Source organism: Saccopteryx leptura, chromosome 3 (genome assembly GCF_036850995.1).
Source record: "Saccopteryx leptura isolate mSacLep1 chromosome 3, mSacLep1_pri_phased_curated, whole genome shotgun sequence".
Classification (NCBI taxonomy): Eukaryota; Metazoa; Chordata; class Mammalia; order Chiroptera; family Emballonuridae; genus Saccopteryx; species Saccopteryx leptura.
This window is the reverse complement of record NC_089505.1, coordinates 165,734,965-165,761,044: the sequence shown is the minus strand read 5'-3', so window position 1 is coordinate 165,761,044 and position 26,080 is coordinate 165,734,965. Positions and strand designations below refer to the sequence as shown.

Sequence of the window (26,080 nt, the reverse complement as noted above, 5' to 3'; positions counted from 1 at the left end):
TACCTACCCCGCTCACATTCAGTATCTGGCCAAGGTCACTTAAAAATCCAACAAATGTTTCCCCAGTGATGGGGACAACCGGGAGTTTTCCTCCGATGGAGATTCCTCCGTACCTGACAAGGAAACAAGAAGTCCTCAGATCAGTGCCATGAACCACATCTGTGGGGCTTCATGCTTGCCAGGAGCTCTCTCAGTTTCTGTAGGGAAATGTATACTTTTGGGGAAACTGTCTGCCCTAGCGAACACGGCTCCACTTTACAAACCAACTTTTAATGCTTCCTCATTGCCTCCAGATGAGTTCTGATCCCTTCCGAGCTTGGTCTCTGCCTGCCTCTCCAATCCCTCCTCATGCCCTCCCCTTGAGTGGTGTATTCTGGCCGTGTCCAATCGCTTCCAGAGCTGCCAATGGTCCAGGTTGTCTCTGCAGGGCTGCCTGCTTCTCAGGGGAGCCCTTCTCGTAAATGAGCATCAGGCCACCTCTAACTCCTCTGTCACATCATACTGTCTCTTTGAAGTCTTCTCTGACTCTCCCCTCATCCCAGCAGTGACTCCTCTCCTGTGCCACTTCTGTTCTTCACAGGTACTCCTGGCAGCACTGGGTTCACCTTATTCTTTTTTTTAATTAATTTTAATGGGGTGACACTAATAAATCAGGGTACATATGTTCAGAGAAAACATCTCCAGGTTATATTGACATTTAATTATGTTGCATACCCATCACCCAACGTCAAATTGTCTTCCGTCACCTTCTATCTGGTTTTCTTTGCCCCCCCCCCCCCCTCGGTAATCAGGACCAGACCTGCCATGTCTAGCTCTCGGGGCCTCTCAACCCCACCCCTCCCTCAGGCAGCCACCTCCACCTCCTGCCCTGACTCAGGCTCTAGCTCCTTAACCAAGACCCTAGCCTTGGGTCTGCCAGCTCTGAACCCATCTTCCACACTGTTCTGGAAGTCTGAAGCAATCATTCTCAAACACAGATCTGGGGGTGTCTCCTGGCTAAAAACCTTTCAATGGCAGGATAAAAGCTACTGTATTTCCCCACGTATAAGATGCTCCTGTGTATAAGATGCACCTTAATTTGGGGGCCCAAAATTTGTTTATTTGTTTGTTTTGGGGTTTTTTTGGTGGGCCATTTCTTTTATTCTAGCCTTGCACCCAGTGGGCGAGTAAACACAAACACACGGGGCTTTAAAACCCACTCATTCAGCGCTCACAAAGCTACTGACACATCCGGGTTTTCCTAGAATCAAAGGCCCCCACCAGTCTTGGGGCCCAAAATTTGAAAAAAAAAAAAGTATTACATAAAGTTATTGAACTCAAGTTTTATTCATCATAAAACTCATACAACTCTTCATCACTGTCAAAACTCCCATCCATTAGCTTGTCCTCATCTGTGCCTGATGATGAATCACTGTCTTCAACAATGAGCGCAAAAACAAGCATGAAAAAGCGGGAAATGCAAGTAAAAAAATCTACAACCACTATATAAGACGCACTCAGTTTTTAGACCTTATTTATTTATTTTAAAAAGGTGTGTCTTATACACAGGGGAATATGGTAACTCCTCTACAAAACAAAGTTAATTTGCTAAACTTTGTTTCTCAGGCAATCAAATTGCACTGCCCTGCCCCCAACTTCCTGCTTCAGCTGTGGATCCATTCTTCCCTCCAGGGAGCAATTCTAAAAGCTGGATTTCAGAATCACATCAACATCAGCTCTGCATGCAGTCTAGAGGTCCTTTCCTGAGGGAACCTGGGAGGCCAGCTCACTCTTTGAATATCCCTGGAAGAGCATCCAAACACCTGGAGCCACTTGGGTCTCCAGGGTGCCTCAGGAAGAAGGTGAGCGTGGGCTGGGCCAGACTTCCTAAGGCTTTAAAGGAATAGGCCAAGGTGTGCCAGGGCTAAGGTCACATGTCCTCTCATTAGTGTTGTAAGCTATTATACACTTAGAGTTCTTAGAACTTCTCTTGAGTGAGAATGATCTAGAGCAGTGGTTCTCAACCTTTCTAATGCCGTGACCCCGCAATACAGTTCCTCATGTTGCGGTGACCCCAAACCAAAAAATAATTTTGGTGGCTACTTCATAACTGTAATTTTGCTACAGTTATGATTCGGAATGTAAATACCTGAAATGCATTATGTATTTTCCGATGGCTTTAGGCGACCCCGCTGGGGTCGCAACCCACAGGTTGAGAACCGCTGATCTAGAGCAACTCTTCAGGGACTATCACTTTCCAGCCATGTCCTTCAAGGATATCTACCACTGGGCATCTTCTGGTCCTGGGAGTCTTTGTCCTTCAGGACGTGTTGTGACTTCCTGAACATAACAGAACATCTCTACGGCTTTGAGGTGTGGCTTTTTTCTTTTTCTTTTTTTTTACAGAGACAGAGAGAGAGTCAGAGAGAGGGATAGACAGGGATAGACAGACGGGAATGGAGAGAGATGAGAAGCATCAATCATTAGTTTTTCATTGCACATCGCAACACCTTAGTTGTTCATTAATTGCTCTCTCATACATGCCTTGACCACAGGCCTTCAGCAGACTGAGTAACCCCTTGCTGGAGCCAGCGACCTTGGGTTCAAGCTGGTGAGCTTTTCCTCAAACCAGATGAGCCCGCGCTCAAGCTGGCGACCTCAGAGTCTCAAACCCGGGTCCTCTGCATCCCAGTCTGACGCTCTATCCACTGCGCCACTGCCTGGTCAGGCGAGGTGTGGCTTTTTAATGTGCATTAAATAGAAAAATCTGAGATTTAAATTTCTTACAAAAATAGTTTCTTACCTCTGTTCATTGACCCAGAATTTGTTCTTTAAGCTGAAATGAAAACAAATCATCCAATGAATACCATAAGCATGGCAGTAATGTTAACTTTCTTGCCCAAAAGCTCATTGGAGTGTCTCTAGGGGCACTTTTTCATTTCCTGATATCCAAGCAACATGGAACCCTCCTAGCCTAGGAGCTGAGCCTGAATACACATGAAGAGAAAGGACTGATGTTTTCCTCTGCTGGCTCTTCAAGTCAAATACCACATGCTGGGCTTTCTGGGTGGCCCTGTTGTCAGGTCATTTGTCAGAGCATCTGCAGCCCTTCCGTCTTCCACCAGCACAAATAAGCCTCTAATAGTCACCGGCACACTGGGGGAAGTTCGGACCTACTCTAAGCCCAAAATTCAGAGACTGACTCCCATCCAATCAGAGGTAAAATTATAAAATAGAAGACAAAGGGATGCCAACTGTAGACCTTATAGGTCAGGCCCATGAACTATCCCTGTCATTAAGCACAAAATCCAAAATTCCTTATTGCTGACTTGCTGCCAAGAACAAAGTTTGGGATGGTTGTTGTTTATCTCATCGCTGAATAAATGCTGTGCACTCTGCTTTTATTTTTGGGCTTGAAGGGCGTTCTTTATTTTGCTAACTGCTGGCTTGGCACTGCCTTCTTGGCCGCTGCCTTCACCATCTGCAGTGTGTTGACCGAGTCCATTTATTCTTTGTGCATGGCTCTGCCAGAGGAAGCAACTGAAAGTACTACTAAAATTAGACAGTATGTTTTCTTTTAAAGCCCTAGTGCACGTGGGGCCTGGATCAGGGTTTCTTATGATGCTCTCTCGGTAGCAAGCTCTTGTCAAGCTGCTTGCTCTCAGACAGGCTGCTGAAGCCAGTACATCCCCAGTTGGGGCTTGCTAAGAACAGCTGCAGTGCTGACACAGACAGACACTTATTGAAGAGTTACTGGCATTTTAAAGGGCAGCACTATGATAATCTACAGTTAGAGTGTGACAGGTACCGTTAACCTCACTCAGATACTATACCGCTGCCTCTATCCGATCTTGGTCTAATTTTTTTCTTTTCTGCATTTTGCTTCTTACTTTTCTTCTTTCTTTTTCCTCTACCTTTCCCCCTTTACTCTCGCTCTTCCCTCCAAACTTCATCTCCCTTTCTTAACTAGTTAAAATATGAGGTTGCACTATTTGATAAATTCTATACTTTTTAAATTTCACTTTTAACAGTGTGTGGGTTAACCTTTAAGACTGCTTAATCTAAACAAAACAAAAACAAAATTAAACTTAAGTTGCATTTTATTTGCATAAGCCTTAATTGTTTTTTTCTGTTGGACGATGACCTCAAATGAAGAGAAAGAAAAAACTCCATTGCCCCAACTGTTGTTGATTAATCATGAGAGTAAATCCTTCTGTCCTAAGTTAATAGTTTCTATAGGAAGCCTGGATGAAAAGCATAAAAGGGTCTCTCCTTACCTGCTGCGTATAAGAGCAGGATACGTTTTTACTAGGAAGTCGGAGATGTTCCTGTCTGTCAGGTCTTGGAGAATTTCACCGCTGCGCTGTATTCTCTGAGGCAATCAGACATTAGTGTTAATTACTTTGGAGTTTGAGTTCTTACAGTTTGTGAAACTGCTTGTTCTTCACCAAAAGTTATTTATGGACTCAGCTGCTGGGAAATGGAGCTACTAAATAAAGCACTGACATTTCCTTAGTTCCCGCATCCTTGAGCCCTCTCTTTTCATTGACGAGAGAGGAGAAAGCACTAGCTCCAAATAAACATCTAATACATCTGCATCTCTCTGTTTCCACTACTGCCATCCTAGCCCAAGCCTCTACATACACCTCACCTGGACCTCAGCAGAAACTTTCAGACTCATCTCCCTGATTCTGCCTTTGGTCCTCCACAACCCATTCTCCACCCAGCAGCCAGATTGAACTTAAAAAAAAAAAAAAAAGCAGATACTCCAGTCACCTTGCTTACCACTCTCCAATAAGCCCTGGGATCAGATCCAAGTTCATTACCAAGGCTGATGCAGCCTAGCAAGCTGGCCCTGCCTTGCTCTCTGAGCCACCTACCGCCACTCTACTGTTCCTCCGCACCCTCCCCACCTATTCGCTCTGCTTCTCAAATGCTCACCCTCATTCCTAAGGTAGCCTTGCGCTTGGCTGTTCCCAGTACCTGAAATGCTCTACCTGGCCAACCTCACCTGGCTAGCTCATCGCCATGCAAGTCTCAGCCCAAATTTTATTCCTCAGAGAGGTATTTTCTATTTCACATCACTCTGTAGCATAAAACACTGTTATAGTATCTTCACGTTTTCATCCCCACCTGAAGTTTTCTTTCCAATTGATCTGTTTACTTATTTTTGTCTGTTACACTCCTATATGATATAAATTCTGTGAGAGCTGGGATTTTTCTCTGACTTATTAGCTGCTGTGTCCCCAGCACCCAGAACAGTATCTGACACATAGCTAAAACAATAAATTTGTGAAACAAATGAAAGGATTCAAGCGGTACCTTCCAATTTACAAATCACCTTCCAAAAACATTTAAACCAGATGCTCCTTTATCCAAGGATTTTGGAGAATGCAAAAGAGCATGATTTTGGCCACCAGGTGGCAATATTACTCTAAATTTGGGAATATGTAATGTTAGTTTAAGTAGTTTCTGGTCAGTCATGTCCTTGGGTGTCAACCAAAGGTAGCTGAGGACATTTTTGGTGGCTTTAAAACTACCGTCATCACACACCATTTTCTTATTTATATACACTTTCTGTCTCTTCCTCCTTTCCCATTTTCCCTCCCTCTTCAATTAATTTTCTTCACCTCATTCCTCTCTCTCATGTTAGAACTAGCCTCTACAGAATGCTAACTGTGTGCCAGGCACTGTGTTAAATGCTCTGTGTACATTATAATAGATCCCTCAATCCTCCTGCCCTTACGAAAGAGGAATTATTACTTTAATTTACAGACAGAGAAAGTGAGGTTCAGAAAGGCTGGCTCACTTATACCGGATCACAGAACTGGTATGTGGTTGACCGAGGATTTGCACCTGCCTCTGTCTGACTCTACAGCCCTCACTCTTCACTCCATCACCTGCCTCTCAAGCTGAGAATGGCACCCAGGGGGACTGTCCAACTCTGCAGGCTGAATCTAGCCTGAAACAATTGCTGGTGCCTGGGATGTTTATGATACCTTGTTTTCTGAAAAATTTTGTAAAATAAAATACTCCTATAACTTTATGTATTCTAGAGGTTGGGGAGGAAGCACTTTCACCTCAGGACTCAGTACCACGTAGAGTGCTAGGGCAGGACGGGACTCTACAGAAGACTGCATCCGCTGTCCGGTTTTCCAGTTGAGGACAGTTCACTACCTCTGCACCAAACCTATACCTCTGGCTTAATTTGCTGGCCGGGAGAGTGTGTTTGACCGAGTGGGTATAAACAGGAGTATGAGTGTGAGTGTGTGTGTGTGGGAGGGGGGTGGAGTAGTTCCTGTGCAGATTCATGATGTTCAGTTTTGCTCCCAAGGGAAACATAAATGACAATGAGGAAATGCAGGTGTGAAAGAGTCACAGGAACTGGTTAGTCTGTCTCCAGGACTTTGGCTGTGGTGGCCTGTTAAATTTTTTCCCCAGGGACCAATGACTAACCACTGAAATTAAGTTTCTATAAGCTAGACAGGCAGCCTTGAAACTAGGGTTCACTGAGGAAATGAATCTCCATGTGGCTACTTGCAGCTTCCCTCCTGCCCTGCCCTCACCAAGGACTCCGGGTGCAGAACTCTCTGCAGATGCTAGATGTGTTAGAGTAGAAACAGCCAGAGGGGCCCTCAGCAAACCCAAGAGAAGTAAAGCTTCCTCTTCAGGCACAGAAAATTGGGACAAGCTCCCTGAGGTCCTCTTTTGGGATCCCTGTGATGCTGGGTGGCCGAGTTATGATTCAAAGGGAAAACATATTGAGAAATATAAAGTCATATGCTTTTAGCATATATATAAAAAAGGATGCGTATAAACACGGAATCATTTATAAGCCAGTACCTTTGACTGATGATACAACAAAATTTACTATAGTTGTCCCCCATGATCGGGTGTGCCTTCCTGCCACGTGCCATATGAATGGACTTTACTGTTGGGTACGAGGCCACTCGGAATAGAGACTCTAGTTCCCAGTCTCCCTTGACTTTCGGTTCTGGTCACTAATATATGAGCTAACATGCTGTGTGGCAGCTTCTTGAAATCTTCCTAGAAGACAGCCTGATTTCACACTTTGTCCTCTCTTGTTATTCATCCCTTCTTCCATTCTGCTGCCTGGAAAGTAGATTCTGCCATCTTGGCCAAATAGACTGAGATCTATATACCGCAGAAAAGCAGCAAAACAGAGTGTCATTGGCCACCTGCCTAAACTTTTACACAAGAGAGAAACACAGTGTGTCTCTCTTTCTATCCACTGTTAGTTTAGGGTTGTCATTGCTGAGTTGAATGTAATTTTAAGTAACAGTTTCCTTACCCACATTATTCATTCATTGGCAAATCATTAGAGATGGCAAGTCAGAGGGACCTTATCAACCTAATACAAAGTGAGACTTCTCTGGCCCCTTCTGTCTCCGAAAGCCCTGGGAGAGGCTCACTGTGACACATTCTGGAGTTCAAACACCCAAGAGAAGATGTTGCTCAGAGCCAAGCTTGTTGATGTCCCTCCAAAACATAGGTTGTTGGCTGTGTGTGTGTGTGTGTGTGTGTATGCACGTGTGAGTATACAGGTTATACAGCACATGCAAGCTTCTTAATTAAAATTGTTAATAAGTGTGCAAATACATATGCATTTGAATAGACACTACAACATTGTTTATGATGGAGAAGAATTGAGAACCCACAGATCTAACTAACAATGAGAGATTAGTTACATAAAGTAAATCCAAACAGTGGGATAGTAGGCAGGCATTAAAAGCAATGATGTAGCCCTGGCCAGTTGGCTCAGTGGTAGAGCGTCGGCCTGGTGTGCAGGAGTCCCGGGTTCAATTCCCAGCCAGGGCACACAGGAGAAGCACCCATCTGCTTCTCCACCCCTCCCCCTCTCCTTCCTCTCTGTCTCTCTCCTCCCCTCCCGCAGCCAAGGCTCCACTGGAGCAAAGTTGGCCCGGGCACTGAGGATGGCTCTATGGCCTCTGCCTCAGGTGCTAGAATGGCTCTGGATGCAACAGAGCGACGCCCCAGATGGGCAGAGCATCACCCCCTGGTGGGCATGCCGGGTGGATCCCGGTCGGGCGCATGTGAGTGTCTGTCTGACTGCCTCCCCGTTTCTAATTTCAGAAAAATACAAAAAAAAAAAAAAAAAAAAAGCAATGATGTAGATACATATTGCCAGGGGCATGTGTTCATAATATGCTATTAAGTGAAAAGAACAGGTTTCTAGACATAATTTTGAATATAATCTAGTTTGAATGGATAAAAACCAAATGTTATTGGTGGTTCCTTCCAAGTGATAGGATGATGTTTTCCTTCTGACTTACCAGAATTTTTAAAATTTTCTGTAATGAGCATGCATGACTTGCATACTTTCTCCACGTTTAAAGATATTTTCTTACTAGACTGCACAGGAAGTAGTTGGTGGAAAACAAAATATTGGCCAATGGCTTCCTTCAAGCGGCTGGACGGGGCCTGTGGGAGGCCCTGCTGAGAGCACCCAGGGAGCCGCGTTTAGTCCTACACTTAACTGTCAGTTCAGAACGGTATTTGGCCAGAAACTCAGGGGCACAACGTATTTTCCCCGCTCCCTGCCGTCACAGGCAGAGTTAGGGCCCCTGGTTTCCCACAGAGGGCCGCGTACCTGAGGGGGCGGGAGCCCCCCTGCACCCTCGGGGCACTCGGGCAGCATGGTGAGCTTCTCCCTGCTGCTGCATCTGCAGGCCGGCGAGGGCTGCTCCGGCGTCCATTTCTGCTTCTGGAGCAGGTGGGTGACGTCTGGGGACACAGAGGGGGTCTTCCAGGGGGTTGAGTTGCCACAGGGGTACTCCCTCATGGAGGACAAGAAAACATTTCACAGTCAGCTCCGAGGTTGAGAGGAGAAGCGGCCCAGCCCTCTCCCGCTTCGCTGCCCCCCCTCATTCTCAGAGCCAGGGGTTCCCCTCACCCTCTCACGCGTTAGCCTCTGCGGTTCCCCTCACACTCTCACGCGTTAGCCTCTGCGGTTCCCCTCACACTCTCACGCGTTAGCCTCTGCGGTTTCCCCTCACACTCTCACGCGTTAGCCTCTGCGGTTTCCCCTCACACTCTCACGCGTTAGCCTCTGCGGTTCCCCTCACACTCTCACGCGTTAGCCTCTGCGGTTCCCCTCACACTCTCACGCGTTAGCCTCTGCGGTTTCCCCTCACACTCTCACGCGTTAGCCTCTGCGGTTTCCCCTCACACTCTCACGCGTTAGCCTCTGCGGTTTCCCCTCACACTCTCACGCGTTAGCCTCTGCGGTTCCCCTCACCCTCTCACGCGTTAGCCTCTGCGGTTTCCCCTCACACTCTCACGCGTTAGCCTCTGCGGTTTCCCCTCACACTCTCACGCGTTAGCCTCTGCGGTTCCCCTCACACTCTCACGCGTTAGCCTCTGCGGTTCCCCTCACACTCTCACGCGTTAGCCTCTGTGGTTTCCCCTCACACTCTCACGCGTTAGCCTCTGCTCAGCAGAAAGCAGGACTGCTCACACAAAAATCAGTGTGGGGCTGGGAGTAATTGTCTAGTGTGTGGACAGTTGTATTTCTTTTTGCTTTTCTGGTGGCCCTAGCTATTGAGAGACAACAAATAAAAGAGGAACTGGAAGTTAGTCTACCTTGGTCCTTATCACTAGCTCTGAAAGAGAGGGAATGAGAGAAGCAGTTAAAGTTATATTTAACTTTTAGGATTCCTGGTAGATACCAACTGCCTTCTAAAACTCCCTTGTCTGGACTTACAGCAATGATGGAAAGCTGGCCACATACAAGTTAACGCCATTCTAAGCCCAGTTACACGACTGGCATTCCCCACGTGCCTCCTTTCCCACTCAGATTCCTTTCAAATAGGTTGTAGGAAGCGTAAATCAACTTAATATGGGACTTTGATATTGGAAATTACAGAAATAAAGAGCTGTCCAGTGATGCAGGGGCTTCCCAAGAGGTGTGAAAACTTCGCACACATGTGTTGAAGGGGAAGCTGGGTGAGTGTTGGTCAGGAAGATGGAAGTGTCCATGTGGCCCACAGCGAGAGTCAGACGGGACCTATCCCAACTCTGCGATCTCGGTACCCCAACTCCTGGGTCCCAGAGCAGCTGTCGGGTCAGGGTAGGGGTGCCCAGGGACTTACGGAAGCCACTCTTCCTTTAGGCAGCGGTTGCCAAAGCCTGGCTTGTTCAGGAGGACGTCTGTGAGTGCTGCAAGCCGCTCACTGCCCGGCTGGTCCATGCTAGACAACGTGAGGGGGCTTGCTTACTCAGTGAGCGCGTGACTGGGACAGAGGAACAACACAGCCAAAGTGCACTCAACAGATGTTTAGTGTGGCTTCTACATGCCAGGCATGTGCACAGGGCACGGAACACTGTGTTGGGGTGGGCAGAGGTCTCCTTAAAAGGGAGTAGCCTCCCCAAACATGCCCAGGGATCTGACGGCACATCTGTGCCCCACAGAGATGAACATCAACCACTCCCCTAACCTTTCCCGTCTCTGTCCATACTCCTGGCCATCCTGGTTGTCCACTTGGGGTCACCCTTCCCAAGTGGCAGTTACCTTAATTTCCTTTCTGAGGGCAGTCCAAGAACCTCTGCCATGTTGGTGACTGTCCCAGGAAGGCAGAAGGTCAGGACCTCACCAAGCAGCCTGTGACCCAGGAGCCCACATGCCATGGAGGGAATGATGACCTGAGGAAGGTGTCCGCACCTGAAGAAGGTGTACTGCTGCCCATACATCCAGGGGTGAAGGGTCAAAGCAGGGTATTCACCAAAAGGAGGGACGATGATGGAGAGCATCAGAGCCAGGAACACAAAAGTGGCTGGGAGCACGATCTGTGGGGAAACCAACATGGCAACGTGGGGCATGCAAACACACACACACACACACACACACACACACACACACACACGTTCATTCTTTTAAACATCCTGCAGCTTCATAATTGGGCCCTGGTGAAAGGTCAGACTACTGGGGAACATTATAAGCAGCATGAGCAAAGCAAGACATGTAAGAGAAAGCAGAATGCCCTAGTAGCCACTGAGGATTGGGTGAAGTAGGCCACCACTGAACACTGAAGTAGACCAATGTTTAGCTAGAGGTGAACCAGAGTTTCTTTTTCTGAATAAAAGACATACAAAGAAAAAGAGGACAATGACTTTGCTATGTAGTACCACGCAAAAATGAGTGAAAACATGACTTCACCCTTTATTGTAAAAATAACAATATTAACATAATCACTATTATTCTATTTTCTCTGCTCAATGCGCCTGAATACTTACAGAGAAGCTTTGTGCTAACCAAGAATCAAAACAAAGGTCGTCAAGGAGACAAATCTGACAGAACTTAAAGAGGCTGCTCACTGCTGTACTTGAACCCATGTGCACAGAAAACTTGGCAGAGGATGGAAAGGGCCAGAAAGGGCAGGCAGGCCCTGGCCAGGAGCTGCCCAGCACAGCCGAAGGCCCACAGTCATACCTGGGCCAGGAAGTCCTTGTAGCTGCGGACGGTGTGGTGGAATCGCTTGACCAGCAGCGCCTGCACGTGCTGGAAGACAAGCTGCGCTCCTGTGTTGAGCCGGCTGCCCCGCTTCTCTGGCTCCTGGGGAGGCTGGCCCTGGGTGGGAGGAGCAGGCTCTGCAGAGCAGATGCTGGAGCCCTGGGGAATCTGTGTGACCTCCTTGCTAGGACCCAAACCGGGGTGTCGCAGGCTGATGGTTTCTCTTTTCTGCTGAGTGCTGCCTGAGAATGAATGAATAATTTAGAAAAACACCCACAAGGTCTGGATCTTGTATACTGTTCTTTGCTTACTGCATTAGATTTCCCTTCATTTAAATCAGCAACAAAATATCAGGCCAGTTAGGTTAATGAACTTTAAAAAATTCTATTGTATAGTGTAAATTATCCATAGACAGGATAACCTGAAATCACTTAAATATTTATTTTCTATAGTAGTTAAAAATAACATGAAATATCTAAATGCCCTGAGAGGTCAGAAACATATAACTAAGTGACAGAATGACACGTGCAATAAGATCATACCTATGTTAGAGAACGCATACATTGTAAACAAAGGAACACAATATTTTTTATACATACACATATTTAACTGTCAAGCTTTGAGAGATGGCCTCTGTTGAAAGAGGTTACCACCGCAGGACAGAGCTGTGTAAGGGGTGGGGGACTGAGCGGGAAGGGTGATTTTAGCCTTTTCTCTATTGTTTGAAAACCTTTAAACAAAACAGTATGTTCATGTATAACCTGTATATTTCTTTTTTAAAAGTAAAAGGCAGAGTCGACTTGGTTCTTTCTAAATTCTTAGAAGCCACTGTGAAGTGGTAGAAAGACTAATGAACTAGGTGGTAGGAGATCTGGGTTTGAATCCTGACTCTTACTAGATAAATTTGGCTAAGTGACTCAATCTGCCTGAATCTGAGTTTTCTCTGCTGTAAAATGAAGGGGAGAACATTTCACAGGGGTGTTGTAAAGCTGAAGCTATAGTTTATCGTCACTGTTTAATGTTCATCCACAGCACATGTTGGACATAAAGGGAGAGCCTGGAGGACCTCTGGTTGGTCCTCAGCTGCTTTTTAGACCCTCCTAACATACCCCAGGAAAGGGCAGCTGCAAAGGGAGTTGGGGCAGCTCAGTCATCTCTCAGCTAGAATTCTCAGGCACCTGCAATGCAGCAAGCCTGACTACTCAGAGGGGGAAGAACTTCTCAAGCCTAACTGACTCCAGGCTGCCAGAGTCCTAGTTCTCCAGCCTCTTTTCTCCTGAGTTGGGCTTAGGTTCGATGTCAGCTATGGCCAGCCCACCCTCTGCATGCCTGCTGCCTCTCCTCATGTCTATCTCTGGTGCCCCATCCAGCCTGGAGCCCCTCTTCCAGCCAGAGCAAAGTTCATAATTCGAGTCTCAGTTATTCCCTGGCTCTGCTGCGTTCTAGTGGTAACTGACTCTGAGCCACCCCTTTCAGAAATGGCATTGACCCTCTTGTTATTATGCAATGCGTGACTCCAATGGACAGGTACTGGTTCCTTCAGACTTTTTAGACTAGATTTGAAAGTTTCCTCTAAAACGGAGCCAATTCAAAACAAAGCATATAGCCGTCTGAAAAGTGAAAGGAAGTGAGACTGTGGCAAGAGGGTCCTAGATTTGAAAGCTAAAACCAGAAGACAAGACCCAGAAACCTCTGTGACTTTAGGCAAGTCATCGAACCTGTGTGAGCTCAGTTTCCACCAGGTAGAGCTAATCCTTGCCTTACCTATCTCATGAGATTATAGTGACAATCAAATAAAACAATGGACGTTAACTGCTTTCTAAAGTATAGAGGGCTACACAAGTTTGAGGTAAGAGATGATTTGTAAATGTTGAGATTAGAATGTTGCTACATCTTAATCAGAAATTGCATACTGTGTTAAGACATGACATGTATTAACTCATTTAATTCTCTCTCAACTCTAAAAGGTTGATATTATTATTATTCCCATTTTGCAGATTAGGAAATTGAAGTACAAAGAGGCTAAGTATTTACCCAAAGCCACTAGCTAGCAAATTGTGGAGCTCACTCAGGTTTGCTGTTTGGTCAGCCTCATTCTAGAAGCTACACTCTTAACTTCTATCCTTGACTCTCTCTTTGGAACATTCCGTTCTATGCCCAGGCTGACCATCTTCTGATGTGTAATTTGTTCTCTTGAGAGGGCCTGATTACTAAGAAGGATTATTCCCTGCAGATAAAAGGCCCCAACTCTGCAATCCAGCATAGCTTCTGGTATAAATTAGCATATTTTCATTCTGGTCTTGGTTAATGTAAGTCTTTGACTTTGGTTGAGCTGAGAGAATTCAATTTCTGTTTCTGCAAAGCTGGAAAGAAAACATGGGGCCCATGGAGAGCTGCTCCCACCTCTCCAGAGGACTGTCCTTCACTCCCCAACCTGCCAGGTGACCACCTCTTCTGGCCACCACACGACCTACCTGGGTCATGGAGCGCATTGGGCTGGGACAGTTGACTATTGGAAGTCATGGGCATAGCTGACAACTAAACGTCTGGGATCGCTTATGAAGCAAGATGAAAACTGTATTGTCTTAAGAGCTGAAATCTCACAGGGAGGAAATGGTTTCTGTACAAGGAAACACCATGGTATGCCACACTGGGTAGAAAGAGGTAACCAAGGGCTGGAGCCCAAGGGAGCAAAGGAAAGTTGCCGCACAGCTTCACGGAAAAGAGGAAAACGAAGAGGGAGAGGAGCCTGGTAGAAGGTTCCATCAGATGCCTATTATTCTCTGTTCTGTCAATAGTAGTCGATGTTGTGCTGGTAACCCCTCCTGCACGGCCATCTCCTCACCCCCACCCACGCCCTCTACAGTAAAGTCTACTGTGCTCCTGAATGCTCTGTGCAGTTTGGGGGGGTTGGAAGAAATCACAGAGGGGCTACGTAGTACCGAGTTTCACATATTAGAAGAGAGACCCTCAGAATCCAGTAATTATGGTCCCTGCGTTTCATATGTCCACATGGCACTAAATGAGAGCTCAGAAACATTTCAATCTTGGTCTCAAAAGGACCAGGGGATCCTAGCTGGCATCTGGGTTGTATTTATTGTCACCCTTATCTCTAAGGACTCTGCAGGCTATCACACTGCTGCAGACAGGAGCCGATCAGAGGCCTGGCAGAGATAAGAGGAGGAGGTGAGGACGGTGACCAGGCAGGAACGAGAGGCCTGGACAGGGGAGGAGGAGCTCGGGCACAGGGAAGCTCCCAACTGATTCATCCAGGGTTCTCACCCAGACCTAACGCCATTTGTCTATCCTTTCTTTGTCCTGAAAGGAAACCAAGAATGCCCAATGCTAAAGTGACCAATCATCCTCCTTTAAGGAGGACAGTCCTTTGGTAAGTTCTGTCCTCCCTCAAAAAGTGTCTTCCTACATGTCCTCCTTTTTGATACTGGAAGACTAATCTGTAAATGTCCATAGTCGATCGATGCAGAGTAGATCCATTGCATGTGATATGACATATTTGTATCTAAATGAGCACTTTTTTCTTACAATTATTATTAAAAATTAATAGGCATGTAAGCATAATTACAATATAAAATATTACAAATGTTTTATTATGCTTTTATCATATTATAGTATATTATTGTTGCAATGAATAAAGTTTTTCTTTTATTTATGATATTGTTTTCTTCAATTTATTTTTGTCCTCCTTTTCATTGTAAAAAAGTTGGTCACCTTACCGATGCCTATTATTTGGATATCAGATAAATACTACGGAGGAGTGTTTGCCTGCTTTGTTGTTTCATGAGTTTCTCCTTAGATTTTCAAGACAGAGCTTAGGGGAGGGGATGTGGTGAGGGACAAAGCCAGATTCTAACATCATACCAGCAAACAAAAGTCCTGATTCAGAATCCTCTGTGACCTTCAGAAATATCTGTCAAGGGGAAAAAAAGAGAGAATTTGGTTTACACATTCCCACTTTCAGAAGAATCTAAGCCACACTCAATTTTGTTGGGTATCACTTCACAATGGGAAGAGAATACATTATGACTCTTTATCCAAGAACATAGAATTCTATAAACACAAAAGCATACGCACAGGGTGACCACAATTATATAAACTATGTGTGCACGTGGACAAAGGCAGGAGGAAGTAAGCCCAAACATGAAGATAGTTGCTGTGTTTGGGTAGGGACTTACGGCTTTTTGATTTATAAAAATATTTCCCTTTAGTGTGAGACTTTACGTGTCTTCTGGTATCTGATAACACCAGCCATAATCTCTGTCTTACCTCTTCCAGGGGAGTGTCAGAAATCCCAAAGCTACTGAGTCCTAGGTCAGCCAGTGTCTCCTCTAGTTCTCGGAAGAGGCTGGCATATGCCCTCTGCTTGAAATTCTTATTTGGAAGAAGGAAGATCAGTTCTTGACCAATGCATTCCACCAGCTTTGCCTCTGGAACATGGTGGTGAACCACATCCATCAGCTCGTTCACGTCCCCTAGGACAAAAACAAGAGACTGTGGTCAACACTTTTTCAGAACTGTAAGACTGTGAGCTTGCCCAGGTCTGCTAGTTCCTTCCCATTGGACAAAGGGGCATCTTGTTCCTCAGGAATGACTCTTAGAGGAGGAACACTCTCTGATATCTGTTTTTAGCTTAGATGCCCATGATGAGCAGTAAGAGGGAAAGGGAGGTAGAAAAAAGTGCCTCCACTAACTAGCTGTGCAACCTTGGGAGGTCATGTAATGCCCCTGGGCCAATTTTCTCTTTTGTTCAATTGAATGTTCTGTTCTTTATAAGTTAAGCACCATTGGGCAGGTCAATCTTAGTCTCTTCATCTGTAAAAAGGGAAAAAGGATGGCATTGACTTAATTGTTATTTGTGAGAACTGGAGAGTGAATACACGTAAGAAACTTAGCATGATGTACTTATTGCTCAGAGGAGTGTTAGTTGCTATTGTTATCATGAACATCATCTCAAGGAAGAAAGCACCTGTCATTATTGTTGCTCCTTCTTATTCACCACAAGCCTAGGGTTAAGTCAAAGTTGTTTTCATTTTCCTGGTCTGGCCCAAGCTATAGAGGACTTGCCCAAGATGCATACCTAGCACAGGTAACTGAGCTAGGTGAGAACCCTTCTTCCTAAATCACACGCCTAGCCTGGTCTAACTTTTTGAAGGACTGCCAGTTCCCTTGGGATTGCGCCTGGCTCCTCAAACAAAACAAAACTTAATACCCAGCTCACAGCCAGTGCAGTAGTGGGTGGAGAAGCGTGGAGATGGACCAGCGGGATGGAGGGGGCGGGGTGGGGCAGTGTCGCAGTGTCCAGTATCAAGTATTGCCCCGATACCCTCATACAATCGAATTGAATTTTATGCACAAGCATGTGATACTTTAAAATTAAGAATCAAATTTTAAGAAGTTGAAAGCATTCATTTAAAGAGGCAGTTGCCTCATCTTGTATCTTAAGAGGCAGATCAAAGGTGAAGAAATTCAGGGAACTCAGAACCCAGCTCTTGTGTGCATTTCTGCAAGTGGTCCCCCCAGGCCAGAGTACCCAGGAGGTTCCTTTCTTATTTTGTTTTAGAATGACCCATGTTGAGGAATTTCATGGCTTTCAACCCAAATCCGTCTGCCTAGCTTGACTGAAAAGCTTGTTTTATGTTACATCTGGGAGTGGGACTCAATTGTCTTGAGCTGGGGGATGATCTCACAGAGGCTGGGGGGCTCCTGGCACCAGGAAGCAGTGCTGCCCTCACCGCTCTCTAGAGGTCACGGCCATTGTTCTCTTAGGAAGGAAATCCAACCTGAAGTGCCTGCATTCCCAGGAATTGTGTCTTAGCTGTGTGTGTCAGCCTTTCCAGAAGTGGCGCTGAGGGCAGCAGGAGGTCTGGGGAGAGTGTGCGGCACACGTGTGCACGGGAACGGTCCTCCGCGGAGTGAGCTGGGACAGCATGGCTTCTGCTTGTATGTGGGCCAGAACTACTTATTGTACTTCCTACCATTCACATTATCCCTGTTCTAGTAAAAGAAAAGAAATCTTTACGTAGACATCAAGGAATATTTAAAAAATCACCCAGGCAGCAGCTCTCTTTCCAGCTTGATATTTGGTGTGCCACAATAATTAATTACTATTATTGTTTTTTTAATTTCTATTTTTTTTAACCAAGATTCCTCCTGGGAGGAAGCCTCAGAAAGCAGGAGGAACCCACAGCAGAGCCAGTTAGGAGACAGACAGATGAATGTCACCCGACAAGGGCATGTCACGCTCACCATAGGTGTGACAGCAAATGTGATGAGACTCTGGGCATCTTCACTGAAATTTTAAGCAGAGTACAGAGGTATTGTCTCGTTCTCTGTAGATTTAAAGAAAAAATCATGCGAAGTAGGAAACTTTGCTTTTTCTTGGATAAGTAGACACTTTCCTTCTTCATTAACCTGGGTCAGTCCACAGGTTCAGCTTTGCCCCCATTTAGGAATCTGGGTGTGTGGGGTTCCATTGGCAAAGATGCCCCAGGAGAGAGATGGCAGGGTGGGCATTAACGGAGAAAAGGAGAGATCCGTGGCAAACACTGAATCCCTGCAATCTGACTCTCTGGGAAAGTCCCTTATGTGAGCTGCGTGTCGCCGGGGTTCCACCAGAGGGCTCCACCGGTCACGTTGAGAAGCCCATTTCTCTAGGCATTGAGGCTTGTGGCCTGGAGCCAGGGCAGGAAGACCCCAGGAATGAAGGCTTAGTTCTGGGCAAGGGCACAGGGTGAACAAAGACCGATTCCTCATTAAAGGGAGAGAGTCCTTCAGCGTATGACTTTTAAAATCCTTTTGGGAACAAAGGAGGAGAAAGAAGTTCAAATAAAAAGATAAGCAATTGCATGCCATGAACTTGAGAAGTGCACCAAGTGTTCTCATTGCTCCCATTAAAATGCGTAACAACAGGGATACACCCAACAACACAGAGACATGATCACCAGACAAGAACCGAGATATGGCCTGCTCCAGTCCTCACCATCCAAGATTTGTTCTGGAGTGATCTCATCTACATGGGCTGGACACCTCACGGAGATGCCCTTCGATGCACAGCTGCAGGTCCCCTACAACAGATGGACATTAGGCACTTCAGTGATAGCATCTCCCTGATGGTGACTGTTGTCACCACGCCTTATTTGTTTCTCACCACGAAATGTGGTCAACACATTTCTCTTCACGGTTTTAATCTATTACTTCATCTGAGCGTTTTGAAGGTGTGGCTATTTGATTTTATCCTGTGACTCAGGCACAGAGAGGAGTAGAACCTCAAAGGATCCCTTGGCTTGTCATTACTTCTGTGTTTGCCTGTGCAAGGCATTCTGCTCCTCCCTCCCATGGACGTGTACTGGGCTGTGGAAACCTACCCAGAACAGGAACACCCAGAGCAGCCTGACACTTAAAACTACAAGGCCATGGCCCTGGCCAGTGGGCTCAGTGGAAGAGTGTCAGCCCAGCATGTGGAAATCCCGGGTTCGATTCCTGGCCAGGGCACACAGGAGAAGCACCCATCTGCTTCTCCACCCCTCCCCCTCTCCTTCCTCTCTATCTCTCTCTTCCCCTTCTGCAGCCAAGGTTCCATGGGAGCAAAGATGGCCCGGGTGCTGAGGATGGCTCTATGGCCTCCATCTCAGGTGCTAGAATGGCTCCGGTTGCAGCAGAGCAATGGCCTAGATGGGCCAAGCATCGCCCCCTGGTGGGTATGATGGATGGATCTCGGTTGGGCGCATGTGGGAATCTGTCTGCGCCCTTGCTTCTCACTTTGGAAAATAAATAAATAAATAAAAGGGGGAGGAAAAAAACAACTACAGGGTGAGAGAAGCATAAATAATGCTACAATATAATAAGGGTGACCACTGCAATGTTGTTCATAACTTCATCTTATTTATCTTTTTAGTATTGTTTTTCAGATTTTTTATTGAATTTTCTTGGTTAATAAAATTATTAACCAAGGTGTACATTTTATAATACATCGTCTGTATCTCATTTATCTTCACCATATGTCTACCAAGCAGAATTAGAGATAATCAGTTTCATTTTCTGTATGCAAAAAAGCTACTGATGACAAGGAATGAAGCCATTTGCCTGGGATGACACAATTTGTGTGCCTTGAGGCCCAGACCCGAACCTGGGTCTCCTGATATGCTGAGGGGGTCTCTGCTGGATGGTATTTTTGGCCTCATTATTTTTAGTTTATAGTTCTAAAGAACTTTTCGTAGCTTTCATTTACCTATGGAATTAGGGTTTAATTAGGGAACATGAGTGATGGAATAAATAAAAAAGGCAGCTTAAACCTAAGACATACTGCCTAAGACAGTATGACCTGAACAATAAGACATAACTTGTATGCTGTACCACACTACACGTGTAGCTTAGAATTCTGGAGTATAATAATCTCAGGTCTTTTAAAACCAGTTGTTCTGTTTGGAGTAAAGCATCTCTGTAGGAGGGTTCAGAATGTCAGTTCATCAAAATCTACAAGTGGTCCAGAAACAAAGAGGACAGTTCTGATGGCTAGAGCCTAGTTGGGGTAGAAATGCCCAGAAAGGCAACTCGGCGCTGCGTATTTCTGCTCACCCAGGACGGGCCCTTCCCTGGAAGGACATACCTCACAGCCTGCTCTCGGGCTCTGCATGGTTTTCATCTTGCGCACCAAGGTTAAGTAGAAGCCCGTGCCAAAGCAGTTCTTCAGGAAGAGTGGGGTGCCCGAGCAGTACAGCCTTCCCTGGGAAATGATGGCGATGCGGTCCCCAAGGAGATCGGCCTCGTCCATGTGGTGGGTAGACATGATGATGGTTCTGCCTGTGAGGGCAAAGGTCAGGAGGTCACCAGGCATGCCTGAGCCAGGCTGGATAGGAAAGGGTATACAGCAACCTCCTGATACCTGGGTTAAAAAACTGGGAATTAATAACTAAAAACAAGTATTCTGCAGCAAAGTCCAAATTAATAATGATAAGAGCTAACTTTATATAGCATCCTGCTTCAAACAAATCACCATATATGGGACATATTTATTATTGCCAGTCAGGGTCTACTGGGTTCTGTATGCATAGTGTCCGGATCATTAAGCACTGCATTTATAATCTTTGCAAAACTCTCTCTCTCTTTAACTAGCTGGAAATGTTATCTAAAACAAACAAACAAAAAAGGTAACAAGGATTCCAAGATGACAAATTGGCCACAAGACTGGACCTCACCATCACTTTTATGGGCACTGAGCTCTACCTGCTGTCTGTCCTGTCTCTGCACCCTCTGTTGGAAGGTGCTTTGACAGAGAGAGGACTGTCTCACTTTGAGACATTTTCATCTTCAGCAATCTTCTGGAGCACTGAATATTGGCATGTCACCTGCACACCTGGTCCTAAATGGTCATTCAACAGCTACGGAGCTCCTTGAGATGTTTTCAGGTGACCTGGGTCCCCTTAGTTAAAGGGGAATTTCACCTAGAGCTGCACCCATTGTTTGAGACAAATGAGTTGAGAGAGTTTTCTAGAATATTTGGGAAAGTGTTGCTCCATTAGTTATTTCCTGCTTATATTTATATAAAATTCTCAGGAGAATTCCAGTGGCTCTTAGATTCCAGCCACAGATAAGGCACCTGTTTGAGTGCCGTTATGGCTGTTACTATACCCTCAGTTGCAAAACGCCCGCTGGGAGAGAGGAGGGACCACAGATGAAGCCTCAGCGAGAGCACAGGGCACTGAGCAGCGGCCATTACCTGAGCGATACTTCAGGAGCAGGTCCCAGATCGAGCGTCTCGAGTAGGGGTCCACCCCAGAGGTGGGCTCATCCAGAACGACCACCTTGGCATCTCCCACAAAGGCGATGGCAATGGACAGCTTCCTCTGCATGCCACCTGGAGGCACAAGGGACAGTCACAGGGGCTGTGGAGGACGAATGAGAAAGGCCCGAGGCTGGCGGCACAAGGAGGGGTACCTTAACTCTGGCAGTGGTTTGATGCTGCCTCCTTAAATGTTGGCACAGCATTCAAACCTAGTGGTGGACAGGCCTCTTTAAATGCAGAAAAGGCAAGCTCTGCTTCTTAGGATTAGACCTTCTGAAGGCTTTTCTCACACTTTAGTTCAAACACATAAACATCAGAACAAATGCAGCCCAGACTGCTATGTTCCACGTGAGAAATGATGGGGGGGGCTGCTCTTAGATGCTCAGAATTACTCTGTAGACTTCACACACACACTATGCACTGAAAAGCAATGGGTATCTGTATCCTTGTCTTTTTCCAACACCAAGCACCTGATAGATCTTGAGTTTCTTCATTCCTCTTGTGGTGGAGGCCCGTGTCCTCCAACATGGCTTCCACCTCCAGCTGGGCCTCGTCCCAGGACTTTCCTTTCAGCTGGGCATAGAACAGGATGTGTTCAGCCACTGTGAGGCTGTGGGGATGGGGCAACCAGAAAGGCAAAGGGCTCAGCAACTCCACTTCTAGCAATTTAACCTACAGAACTAGCTAAGGATGGGCACAAAGATTTAGCAAACAGGATGTTTGTCATGGTGTCATTTATAATACAAAAACAAAAACAAGCCCTACTGAAATATCTAATAAGCCCTGGCCAGGTAGCTCAGTTGGTTCGAGTGTTGTCCCAATACACCAAGGTTGCGGGTTTGATCCCCAGTCGGGTCACATACAAGAAGCAGCTGAGCCTGACCTGTGGTGGCACAGTGGATAAAGTGTTGACCTGGAACACTGACGTCACCAGTACGAAACCCTAGGCTTGCCTGGTCAAGGTATATATGGGAGTTGATGCTTCCTGCTCCTCATCCTCTTTCTCTCTCTCACTCTCTCTCCTCTCTAAAATGAATAAAAAAAAAAGTTAAAAAAATTCATAAAAAAAAAAGAAGCAGCCAATGAGTACACAACTAAGAGGAACAAAAATTGATGTTTCTCTCTCTCTCTCTCTCTCTCTCTCTCCTTCTCTCTCCTTCTCTCTCTCTAAAAATCAATCAATAAAATTTGAAAATTAAATTAAAAAATAAAATATCTAATAAGAGACTATTTAAATAGCACATTTATACAATGAAATAGTATATAAAAATTGAAAAGTCATAAAATAAGGAATGACATGAAGAAATGCTCATGATATCTTAGATTAAAACAGTGGTTCTCAGGCCCTGGCCAGTTGGCTCAGCGGTAGAGCGTCGGCCTGGCGTGCGGGGAACCCGGGTTCGATTCCCGGCCAGGGCACACAGGAGAAGCACCCATCTGCTTCTCCACCCCCACCCCCTCCTTCCTCTCTGTCTCTCTCTTCCCCTCCCGCAGCCAAGGCTCCATTGGAGCAAAGATGGCCTGGGCGCTGGGGATGGCTCCTTGGCCTCTGCCCCAGGCGCTGGAGTGGCTCTGGTCGTGGCAGAGTGACGCCCCGGAGGGGCAGAGCATCGCCCCCTGGTGGGCAGAGCGTCGCCCCTGGTGGGCGTGCCGGGTGGATCCCAGTCGGGCGCATGCGGGAGTCTGTCTGACTGTCTCTCCCCGTTTCCAGCTTCAGAAAAGTACAGAAAAAGAAAAAAACAAAAAAAAAAAAAACAAAAAAAAAAGTAAAACAGTGGTTCTCAAAGGGTGTGCCCTAGAAGATTTCCAGGTGCGCCTTATGGTATTCCAGAGAAATATGTGCCTGTTGGGGACCAAAAAACCAACAGGGTTTTGGGAGTTGAGATTTTTAGGGGACAGAGGTGTGGGGAATTGGCCGTAAGCTGACAGTCTGCCCAACCCCCCACCTCACTTGCCTGATTAGGTTGCAAAAGGCTGTTAAGCTGTGGTGCTGGATTGTTTACACTACCCCCATGTTCCCCGGAAAGACTGGACTCAAGTTTCTTGTATCCTTTGTTTGGTGTAAAGTTAAGATGATATGTATGGTCGGGGTTTTCTGTACTCAACACAATTAAGAGTAAAAAGAGAGGAATTCTTCAATGTATTGATGAGGAAATGAGACTTTGCCTTTCAAATACATGCCCAAACATTGAAGAAGTCGCTAGGACATATCAGGCTCATGTTTCTCATAAACACAAGAATGAAAAAACTTAACACATTTGTGCCAGGACCTGCTGAATTTACTAAATCTTACTAAGAATGTATCTATATATATAAAAAGATAACTTTTTTGTCATTTTTTAGTTTTTAACCCCTTTTTATGAATTCTAAAAAGCGTAACTCAAGACATATAACATAAAAATATTTTTTAATGTCAGAATAAATTTCATTTTGTCATACTTATTTTGTTTAATTACCATAAAAGCACTCTTAGACTTTATATTTTTTTCTTTACTATATGACTTAATTATTATAACATATTTCTCAGAAATTTGTATATGGTGCGCTACAATTATTTGTAGGATTTTAAATGCGTCCCAACTTCAAAAAGTTTGAGAACTACTGGATTAAAAGAAAGCAATCACATTTTTAAAATGGCAATTTAAAAAATTGTATGCAGAATTTTACTCGCCTTTATAATTTTAAAGTATGAATGTTAATCTATGTATGTGTAGGAGAAAGTTTTGAGAAATTATATACCAAGGTGTTATCAGTGGTTATCTTTAGGTAGTGAATTACTTTCTTTTAATCTATATTTCCTTCCTTTCTTTCTTCAATGACTATATATAATTCTTTAAATCAGAAATAAAAGCTCGGTAGAAAGGCAACCGAAGAGCCTCCTAAAAAGCCAGTTTTTAGTGCCTGGTTGCAGAAGGAAAATGGAACACTGTTGACCTCTCTTGGCAGAGGGAGTACTCCAGGGCTAGGCAGAGGGTCCCGGGATCAGCCAGCCTCCCAGGGAGGAGGGGATCGATGTTATATGGGAGGAGCCCTCAGGTCTGAGTAGCACAGGCACACCTGAAGGACACTTCTCACTGAAAGCAGGACAAAGGACCTTGAACATGGGGAAACCAGACAAGGGTATTGCCTCTTGCCTCCAGAGCTGACATCCCAGAGCGAGGCTCTGGAGAACATGTGTGTTGGGGGCAGGGGAAGAATAAGACATGGGGAGGGTCTCAACTTCTGTTCTACTTACTAGTGGAACAGGATATTGTGCTGGGGACACATGCCAAGGCTCTGCCGGACTGCATCCAGGCTGGTTTCAATGTCCTTTCCCCCGATGAGCACAGTCCCTGACGTCGGCGGCAACAAACCCGTCAGGATGGACCTGCCAAACATAGAAGTCGGTGGTGGAAAGGATGGCCTTTAGGAATATCTTGGGACAGCAGTCCCCACCCCATGGTCAGTGAGGACTGTCACAGTAATTCTTGTCCATGGCTTGCAATCAAACCCAAACCACTATTAGCTGTGAGGACTAACAGATTCCCATTCAGGCTTAGCACCAATGTGCACATTCAGGCCCAAATGCGATGACCACATCTGCCTTCATCCTCTGGTTCTACTTATTTCTGTGTGCTCCCAAATGCAGAACATTCACTTACAACCGAAGGTCCCTCCCCAACTCAGCCATCACAGCTCCTGGTGTTCTAGGGGCTCAAAAAAAGGGGTTCAGTGCATGGGGCAATGCTTTGCCAGATGTCACCATTACAAAGCACAGAGGAAGGGTTTTAATGAGAAGCCCAGGTATTCAATATTTATTTGTCGACTCTGGTCGGGTAGCTAAGTTGGTTAGAGCATCATTACGATATGCCAAGCTTGCAGGTTTGATCCCTTGTCAGGGCACATACAAGAATCAAACAATGAATGCATGAATAAATGGAAAAACAAATCAATGTTTCTCTCTCCCTACCTCTCTCTCTGTCTCTAAAATCAGTCAATGCGAACTGTGTGTGTGTGTGTGTGTGTGTGTGTGTGTGTGTGTGTGTGTATTTGGTGATTAAGTGATTCAAGCCAGAAATTGGAACTACCATCAACCATATTGTCTTTGGATCCAAAACATGAAAAGCCCAAGAGCAATGTCCGTCTTTTGTGGAAAATGAGAAATAATTATGCCCACCTCATGAAGTTGCTGTGAGAATTAAATGAGTTAATAGCTATAAAGAACTTAGAACAGTGCCAACCTAAAGTAAAACTCAAAAATATTATTTTTATTAAACATTGTATTTCACCCCCAGAGGAAGTTGCATTTCAGCAGTTGATGAAGCCATGTGTTTGCCTGTGAGGAAACCTAGAGTCCTGGCTGGAGTTCTCCGACCATATTAGTTGGCAAGGAGAGAAATCAGGGGGCTCCTGTGCTGCCCCACCCAGCCCTGACCCTGAGTTCAGAAACAATCTCCAGCTCTCTGAGTTTGTACTTAGAAGCTGCAATCTCTGTTGATCAACCACTAGAGGGAAACAGAACCAACTATAATGGCACCAGCCCCACATTCCATTCACATTGAACCGCCCTCGAGAACATTCCAGCGCAGGGTGTACACTGCTGTTCCTTCCTGGGGCTCTGAAAGAAGCCAAAGGACTTGAAGGCGGCATATCACATGGGTTCCCTGCCCCTTGAGAGGGCCGCTTCTGCTGCAAGTTGGGAAACATTAGCTGGTCCTGCTCTCAGCAGATGGCGCTCAGGTTCCTGAGGAAAGTGAGGAGAGCTTACTGGGCTGAGTGGTGTGTGCTGAGCCTTCATATCCCTGAACTTGGCCTTCAATGACCAGGCTGTT

General features: G+C 45.8%; 1 protein-coding gene across 3 annotated transcripts in view; it reads right to left on the bottom strand.

Annotated features, from left to right (window-relative positions):
* Positions 1-26,080, bottom strand: part of ABCA4 (ATP binding cassette subfamily A member 4) — a 147,422-nt gene that overhangs the window by 26,459 nt on the left and 94,883 nt on the right. For all 3 annotated transcript variants that reach the window (XM_066376742.1, XM_066376744.1, XM_066376743.1), the window contains 14 exons: positions 24,505-24,636; positions 21,740-21,879; positions 21,204-21,341; positions 20,094-20,287; positions 18,468-18,552; positions 15,755-15,960; positions 15,350-15,398; positions 11,450-11,712; positions 10,682-10,806; positions 10,113-10,211; positions 8,612-8,798; positions 4,257-4,351; positions 2,783-2,815; positions 8-113 (listed from right to left, as the gene is read on the bottom strand). In XM_066376742.1, coding sequence (XP_066232839.1) covers positions 8-113; positions 2,783-2,815; positions 4,257-4,351; positions 8,612-8,798; positions 10,113-10,211; positions 10,682-10,806; positions 11,450-11,712; positions 15,350-15,398; positions 15,755-15,960; positions 18,468-18,552; positions 20,094-20,287; positions 21,204-21,341; positions 21,740-21,879; positions 24,505-24,636 — 1,852 coding nt within the window. The remainder of the gene's footprint in view (positions 1-7; positions 114-2,782; positions 2,816-4,256; positions 4,352-8,611; positions 8,799-10,112; positions 10,212-10,681; positions 10,807-11,449; positions 11,713-15,349; positions 15,399-15,754; positions 15,961-18,467; positions 18,553-20,093; positions 20,288-21,203; positions 21,342-21,739; positions 21,880-24,504; positions 24,637-26,080) is intronic.